Raw genomic sequence first — 8,982 nt, 5'->3', positions numbered from 1 at the left:
TGAGAGCAGAGGATTTTTCTTGAAACTCTCCCGAACAACTTGTGGGGATGTAGGCGCTGTTTGATAATTTTTTTTTTGACTTTCTGACACTCAAGACTCAACTAATCTCAGCAATTCTCTAGCTGTGATCTTTGGAGAGTCTTTGGCCACTCAAACTTTCCTCCTCACTTCACATTAGGACGATTTAGACAAACGTCCTCTTCCAGGCAGATTTGTAACATATTTAGTTGATTGGAACTTCTTAATTATTGCCCTGATAGTGGAAATGGGGATTTTCAATGCTTTAGCTATTTTCTTACAGCCACTTTATTTTGTGTACAGCCACTTTATTTTGGGAATTTGGCCTTTGTTTTTCCTCATGTTTATACTCCTGTGGAACAGGAAGTCATGGCTGGACAATTTCATGCTCCTAGTAACCCTGGTGTGCTAAAAAAAAATGTAAATATGAACGGGAATATACTTCAGAGATATTTTACTCATAAGAATTTCTAGGGGTGCCAATAATTGTGGCCAACATGTATTGGAGAAAAACATTTATTTCATAATGTGAGTTTCCCCCACTTTCAATTGTTTTACTTCGATGAAAGTTTAGAATTTTGTGAATTTTTTGAATGAAAGATCAAAAGGATAAATAATGCAGATTTATTTTCACAGCCACCTTTGCTCATATTTACTAAGGGTGCCAATAATTGTGGAGGGCACTGTATGTTATGTTCCTTCAGTTATCTTTATGTAGGAGCTTCTGTTACTTTCACTGTTCATCATATTTTATCTTTCACAGGGCTCAACGCTAAGGATTTTTTTCTACTGGCCTGGTTGGGGTTGTGGTTCAAATTTTTAGATACCAGACAGTGAAACATCACAATTTTAAGGTACGGAAATTGAATAAAGAAATCAAAATAAAACACTGCATAGTCTTCACTGTATAAATAAAATATAGATTAATCCTTATCAAAGTTACAAAAGCTATTCAGTCAAGAGCAGTGGGTGATTTTCTTTTTGTCTTTTGTTGTTAGTTGAACATTAACGTGTCATGAAACCCTGGTCGTTCACACCTCAGAGTAGAAAAAGTCTCTAGAAATGGGCATGTAAAGCTGTGGAAAAGTGGGAGAGTAGAAGGAGGGGAAAGAGGAGAAAACAACCAATAAAACACAGATCTGTAACACTCATTATACAGACACATGAATATTAAAATATGACCATGGAGAAAAAAAAAAACAACAACACAAAAAGCAGAGTTGAGAGCACCTTGATGCATTTTAAAAATATAACCCTATCTGACAACAAACTCCCAAGAATGAGGGAGAAATGCAGAAAAACATTTAAAAGGTCTAATAATATTTTCATTACATTTATAAGCACTACAGACTCTGAACAACTCTGAATAAAACAAAAGGAATAGTTACTTTTACATCAAATCAGTTACGCTTTTTTCTTAAAGGGTTATTTCACTCAAAAATGAAAATTCTGTCATTAATTACTCACCCTTATGTCATTCCACACCCGTAAGACCTTTGTTCATCTTTGGAACACAAATTAAGATATTTTTGATAAAATCTGATGCCAGCAAGATAATTAACATTTATGACGTAACGAAGCCTCGTTACGCTACGAACCACTTATTCGAAACAAAAGATTTGTAAAGCTTCGAAGCTTCATGAAGCAGTGTTTTGAAATCACCCATCACTAGATATTGTTGAATAAAGTTATTTTGTTTTTTTGGCGCACAAAAAATATTCTTGTCGCTTCATAATATTAAGGTTGAACCACTGTAGTCACATGAACTGTAAATATGTCTTTAGTAGCTCACTGAGCCATCGGATTTTATCAAAAATATCCTTATTTGTGTTCCGAAGATGAACGAAGGTCTTACGGGTGTGGAACGTTTTTGGGTGAACTAACCCTTTAAGTTGAGTACTGAAGCCGTAGGACGTAGTGAAAGCGTTTTGAACCGCGAGAGGCTTTACACTTTCTTCGTAAGTTGAATACAGAAGGCGGTCTGTCGGAAGCTATACATTTTACTTTATAACTCGTTAAATGTGGATATTTTTCTTACACAAACGCATCGCTTCACTTCACTTCAGAAGGCCTTTATTAAGCCCCCAGAGCCATGTGGAATTCGTTTATAATGGATGGATGCACTTTCTTGAGCTTCATACTCGTTGGTCCCGTTCACTGCCATTATAAAGCTTGGACGCGTGAGGTTTATTTATATAACTCCGATTGTGTTCATCAGAAAGAAGAAAGTCATAAACACCTAGAATGGCTTGAGGGTGAGTAAATCTTGGGGTAATTTTAATTTTAAAGTGAACTAATCCTTAACTTTTGGAAAGACGGTAAAATTGCAGCATTACTGACAAAAGTAATCTATAACAATACTTGAATAGCCATGGGCTGACATAGGTCAAGCAAGTTATTATAGTAGATTGCAAAACCTTTTTTTTCTGATAAATATTGCAGAATAAGAGGAGAAGGGTCAAGTTTGATTTCTCTCTTGATAACTAATTATTAAAAACACCACAAAACATTATGCTTATCATGGATGATGGAGTTATTCTAGCTTGCTACGTGTTAGTTGTCACTTTTATATTTATAGTGCCTTGCTCAATAGAAAATGTTTCAAAGCAACTTCGCAATATTCAGGGTATAGAACAAGGTCTTACCTGAGCATAGAGGTTCTGCTGGGGATAGGCACTTCTAATAGGGTACATGGCCGTCTGGTAGGGGTTAGGGGATGGGGAATAGGGAGGAGGGGCTCCATTGGTCTGAGTAGGGGGGACTTTATAAGGCGTTCCTGCAGTGTATCCTGAAACAGAGACGGAAACAGATTGTTAGGTCCGATAGGCATCTGGCACACAACAATCGAATATAATACATATTAAGTCTATAAAATATTCCTTCACACACGTCCGTGTGCTCTGGTTTGATTTCCAAAACCTCCACGTCGCCACCTTCTGGTGAGCACCAGTAAAGCACACAAGAAGTGTAAGGAGGGAGTGCGCCAAACTAAACTAAAGCACATATGAAGTGCAAACACTCACACACCCTTTCAAGTCAGAGATATCACACATTAAACAACCAAGCACACACACCGACACCTTCTCTTTTTCCACACACACCATTTGTTAGGCTTTTTATTTGCCAGCGATTTATTGGAGGATTGTTGACAACAAAGTAGTAACAAAAAGCATAAGAATGTGAATTCAGCTGCACAAACGGAAGTCAAGAATACATTGCTTGAGGCGTTATTAGTTGCGCAACACATCAATAGATTACCTACATACCAAAGACATGCTATCAGTCATTACTTCACATTTGACAAACCACTGATGCAACAAACCAGATTCAACTGTCTTTAGTCTAGCTTAGCCACTCCTGTCTAATTCAATCCCACAACACAATTTTACGCAATCTCAATTCCAAAAGCTCTGCTGTCTACGGTGAGAATGAAAGCTCAGATCTCAGATGGTGTGTCTCCAGTATGCAATGTGAGATTTTACCTGTAACAAACCCTAGTGAGCTGCTTACCTAGACAGCATTTTAAGGCACATCATAGGCCCACTCTGACACAAAGGCGTACAAAAGATAATGTTGCATTTTAGGGTTATTATAGTTAACTAAAACCATAAAAACACACATTCATTATTTGAAATGTTAACTGGCATAAACTATGTATAATTAAAAAATATATAAAATATATAGACACCAAAAAAAAAAAAAAAAAACCTAATACAAATGATAAAAACAAAAACTTTAAAATTAAAATGAAAAATATTAAAATAATAACTAATTAAAAATATTCATAAAAAAACTATAATAATATCGTAACAATACTAACATTTTATACCACATTTTTGACCAAATTATTATATCCCAGAATGCATTGTGAAAAATAATCCAAGATGCCAAACAAAGCGAGAGAAATGTCAATTATAAATCTATTTATATAAAAATTTAAATATTATTAAAATCATTTTATATGCTAATGTCAAATTTGACTGAAATCAGTAATGAATCGAGTCTCCAGAGCGCTTCATGTCGGAGCGCTATAAATCTAAATCAAAATAAATATACAATTGTCATGTGATCAACTAAGGACAAAAAGAAAACCTGTTTTTTATGTTTCATTATTATTTCAATTATAAAAATACAGAAATATATTACTACTGCAATAATACTATTGCACTGTAAAAAATTAAAATAATTTTTTTGAATAATAATAATAATCAAAATAATAAAAATTCAAAATAATAATAAATGCAGCAATGTTTTCCTTGGATTTACAGAATTCATGTGGATCTTACTTCAGGTCAGAAAAAAATATATATGGGAAAATCACATCTTTGGTCAAATAAAAATATTTAAAACTAAAAATAAAATAAAAAGTGTTTTAAAAAGGTTCCATTTTCACTTAGGATGCTGCCTTATTAGGTTGCTGCCTATGTAGGCAGTAGGCAGAAGTGCAGCTCACTAGGTTTTTAGAACAGAGTTTATTGTAAAGTTTGTTTACACAGCATGAATGGACGTCATTATGTGATCGAATCCTGCAGGGCCAAAAGTGTGTCTGTGTGCGTGTGTTTGTGTGTGTGTGCGCGCTCTGGGGAAACAGAACAATGAGAATAAGTGTTTTTTATAAGCAGTATGGGACTCTATAGCTATGTTCACACTGTCAGTCCAAATTCGATTATTTGTGTATCCGACTGGAATGTGATCTAAATTATAGACTGTCCACACTGTGTATCTCAACTATTCAGATCTGATTTGTCTGTCACGTGGTGCTCTTATGTTTTTCAGAATATCTGCATTAGTTTCTATGGTGTTGCGTTGGTAGACAGACGCCAAAAACAGCAACGTGGAGGGGTTTGCAATACAGATGTTTTCTTATTTACATGAAACTGACAATGTGTAGCTGTGCAGAAACACAGGAGGCTGCCATGTGTGGCTTTATTCCGTGCTTTCATCTCCGCCCGTCTTCAACACGTCACCATTGTATTGTAATTTTCCACTCGACCGGCACTTTGCAACAACACAACCTTGTTTCAGCAGCGACTTTCAGCATGTTTGATATAACAACGTCCGACATGTGTTTTTCGTGGCATGATAAAGTGACATAAACCACACAAAATCAGATTTGAGCGGTCAGACTGAAATGGATTTCCAGAAATGCGATTTGAACAGGATTTCAAACCAAATATGAATGAAGCTCAAAACGGATTTGTAAAAATAGCATTTCATGTGATTTTTTGCTGTTCACACTTGCTAAATATAATCAGATTCCAATTGGATATACACAAAAATCAGATTTGAACTGACTGTCTGAACGAGGTAAAAGGGTGTGTGTTTGTGTGTTATAGAGTAACAGGGGAACACACAGCAGTTACAGTAGAGTATAGTAATCATATTTACTGAATGCTGTAGATGAGGCCTGGTACTGCCTGCTCTCTGAGCCAGCGTCCACGGCCAGGTCATAGGAGCCTTCTCCGGGCCCCGGAGCAGATGCCGTCTGGGGCCAGGCCTGCTTCACCAGCAGCACTGTCCCAAACAAACACAACACAAGAAGGGTTACATATGCGTCACGACTATCGCCACATCTTAATCTCCAAAACGGTGCCCTGACTATCCTCTCCTCCTCTCACTGACCCTCTGGATCCTTGTTTTAACAGACCGCAAAAGTGGGCTTCTAGAAGTAAAAAAAATACTACTCCAAAAAAAAAAAAAAGAAAAAAAAAGAAAGAAAAAAAAAAAAAAGAGGCAGATCTACCATACACAATTACTGATTTCAAAATTATTTAATTGCCTACACTTCCCAAAATTCTGAAGCAAGAAGTTGCTGAATTTATTATGGAAATCTTCACAGTGGTCAGTTTTTCAGGTTAAAATAGTTAACATTACCAGCCTAGGTATCTAGTTACCTAATATGGGATGTGGCGTTGCATAAAAGACACTAAAAGCGCTCTATTCGGCATTGAAATGCTTCTCTAACAGCAATAAAGAAAGGCAGTTCAAGCAGTAACATATGCAACTCTAAGTAGAATAAAAAAACAAAACAAAACAGAAACTACAAAAAAAAAAAAAATTAAAAATATTTTTCTATTCAACAATAAATCTACAAAGTTAAACAAGAAAACTATTAGCTACTAAAATGTCTTTACGGAGCAAGTAGGCTGTGAAACTGCTTGCACGGTTCCTCATTTGTAAGTCATTTCGGATAAAAGCGTTTCCTAAAATAAATGTAAAATGTAAATGTATTGTAAACAAAAACTCTGGGCTTGCAATTGAAAGCTGGATGGTTCAATTCCCATTAAACTGAACAACAGTGAACATCAATACATTCCACTCAATGGCTATGTTCGAAATTAAAATACTAGGTTACTGCATACTGAATACTACGTAGTATGCACTGTATACTGCCTAATATTTGATAAAAATCGTATATAAAACAATAGGCATTATTCAATGATAAATATGTTGTTACATGATATATGAGTGGTGTCATATTTTCATCTTGGATTATTTTCCATAATTACCTCTATTTTATGTATTTGGCAGTAAAATCTTAAAGGGATAGTTCACCTAAAAATGAAAATTCTGTCATCATTTACTCCCTCTCAAGTTGTTCCAAACCTGTATAAATTTCTTTGTTCTGCTGTACACAAAGGTAGATATTTGTAAGAATGTTTGTAACCAGGCCGCTTTGGGGCACCATTGACTTCCATAGTAGGGAAAAAAATACTATGGAAGTCAAAGGTGCCCCAGAATTGTTCAGTTTCCCACATTCTTCAAAATATATTCCTTTGTGTTCAACAGAACAACATTTTTTATACAGGTTTGGAACAACCTGAGGGTGAGTAAATGATGACAGAATTTTATTTTTTGGGTGAACTATCCCTTTAAGTCAGAACGGTTATTTTGCACTTCATCCAGTTTTGTGTAAAATGTCTTAATTTTGGAAGTTAAAAATGAATGAAGAGGGACATGTTAAAATAACAAAAGCATGGTTGGTAACTTTTCATTCATTACACTGGAAATGGAAGATTAAGTGCATTGCATTGTCAGCTATTCAATGCAGTATGCTACAAATGTACTGTATGCTGCACATTTTGGCGAATGTAGAAGGTCAGGTATGGATTCAATGCATACAAAAAAACCTGCATACTGTTCATGCCATATATTATGCAAAAAATAGCATTAGTAATATAGCAGGATGCTAATCCATAATGACTCTATGTGTTGGCATAGAGGTTAAATATCTAAGCATGAACTATTGCACGTGATAATCAAAAAGCCATTACTCCAGGAGGATTGTCCCTGTAATAAGATTACTGTAAATTCCGTCAGATAAACGCATCAGCAAAATGAATAAATAGTATTTAATAGCAAGTCTTCCTTCCTAATGAAGCAATCCTATCAGAGCCACAAGGGGGCGATGGTAACATCTCATGAGTTTGCACCAATCACAAGAGAGCACAGAGGGACAAAGAAAAAGAGAGACTGCTGGAATCACACAATGGCATCAGTGCCGCATAGACACCTCACACATGACATCACTGCAGCGGTTCAGTGCTGCGCTTTATGCATGCATGAGGGCTTTATGTGATTCAGATAATTATTATGGTAACTATGATACTTATGATAATGATGAAATTATGATACAGTAGGTCTAAAATATCCATACATGTAATATATTTGTAGAGGTTTACAGATAATGGATTAAGGCGATATCTATAACTAAAATTGGAAAATATGGCTGAAAACCTATTAAATCGCAGATAGTCTTTAAAATCAATAATATGAACAAAAATTTTCTACTTAAATGTAAAATAGTTCTGAACTTGATAAGAAAATGAACAATGACTTGTAACTTTTAACTATTAAAATAAATAAATAGCCAAGCTTTATCACTACTGAGACTTTTATTATTTTAAATGTTATTGTCATGTCAAATATATAGATAATGTACAGGAAATGGAGAAAGAAAAAAGGGAGAGAAATCATTTTTTTTTTAAATGCAATTTCAAATGCTATTGTTTATAGGTCGACCAAATTTGTTGATACTGTTAAATAAAATTGGAAAATATGGCCGGTAAACGATTAATCGTCAATAGCTAAAACCAATAATATAAATGAAAACTTTCCAATCAATGTAAAATAGTGCTAAGCTTTATTAGAAATTTTAACGACTTGGCCATGAGAATATTTTGTAATTATTAAAATAAATTAAAATACATAAAATATTGCGAAGCTGACACACTGACAATTGACCTGACCTTAATGTCATATGAAATATATAAAAATAAAGTTCAAGAAATGGTGAGAGAAAAAATGGTCAAAAAATAATATCAATGTCTTTTAAAATGTATTTTTCAAATGGCATTGTATGTAAAGAATAAGATATGAACTACAGACAAAGTACTACAGCCAACATTTATTCAATCAAGAGATATTTTTCACTGTTTGGTGCATTTTGAATGGAAAGACATCAGCAGTAGTTGTCTAAATTAGTAGTTCTCAACTAGTTTTGCTTCCGGACCCAGATTTTAGATCAAGTGCCGTCCCGACACCGGGCCAAAACTGTTATCAAACACAAAGTTTGATGGTAGCCAGTTATTCATTGCATAAAACACACTGTAGTCTGCATAAACCATGTCCTCATTTTTGATGGGTCCATTTAGCATCTGCCTAATTTGACTACCTTTTACCAAATGATGAATTTGCACCAAGACATTATAGTATTTTATTGGATATTTTAGTCTTTAATGTCAACAACAAAATTTACAGGAATTCCCCTTTAAAGCAGATATGCTCAATTACCATTTAGTTATGTTTTTATTCTTTGCATTTAACATTCTGGTCTAAATGCACGTCTTACCACACAGACTATTTTTGTAGCATGTATTTTTAATGGTATTTTTAACACACAAAAAAGGACCTTGCAGAAATCTTTGAAGTCAACATGCTTTTCATGAAGATATTGGGTGAAAA

General features: G+C 34.7%; 1 protein-coding gene across 4 annotated transcripts in view; it reads right to left on the bottom strand.

Moving 5' to 3' along the window:
- Positions 1-8,982, bottom strand: part of fam168a (family with sequence similarity 168 member A) — a 65,826-nt gene that overhangs the window by 8,405 nt on the left and 48,439 nt on the right. For 2 of the 4 annotated variants that reach the window (XM_051870496.1, XM_051870495.1), the window contains 2 exons: positions 5,407-5,532; positions 2,664-2,806 (listed from right to left, as the gene is read on the bottom strand). In XM_051870496.1, coding sequence (XP_051726456.1) covers positions 2,664-2,806; positions 5,407-5,532 — 269 coding nt within the window. The remainder of the gene's footprint in view (positions 1-2,663; positions 2,807-5,406; positions 5,533-8,982) is intronic. The other 2 variants (XM_051870498.1, XM_051870497.1) reach the window with 1 other exon arrangement.

The sequence above is a fragment of the Ctenopharyngodon idella genome, chromosome 18 (assembly GCF_019924925.1).
Source record: "Ctenopharyngodon idella isolate HZGC_01 chromosome 18, HZGC01, whole genome shotgun sequence".
In the NCBI taxonomy this organism is placed as follows: Eukaryota; Metazoa; Chordata; class Actinopteri; order Cypriniformes; family Xenocyprididae; genus Ctenopharyngodon; species Ctenopharyngodon idella.
Note: the sequence above shows the minus strand (reverse complement) of the source record. Positions and strands in the feature narration are given on the sequence as shown.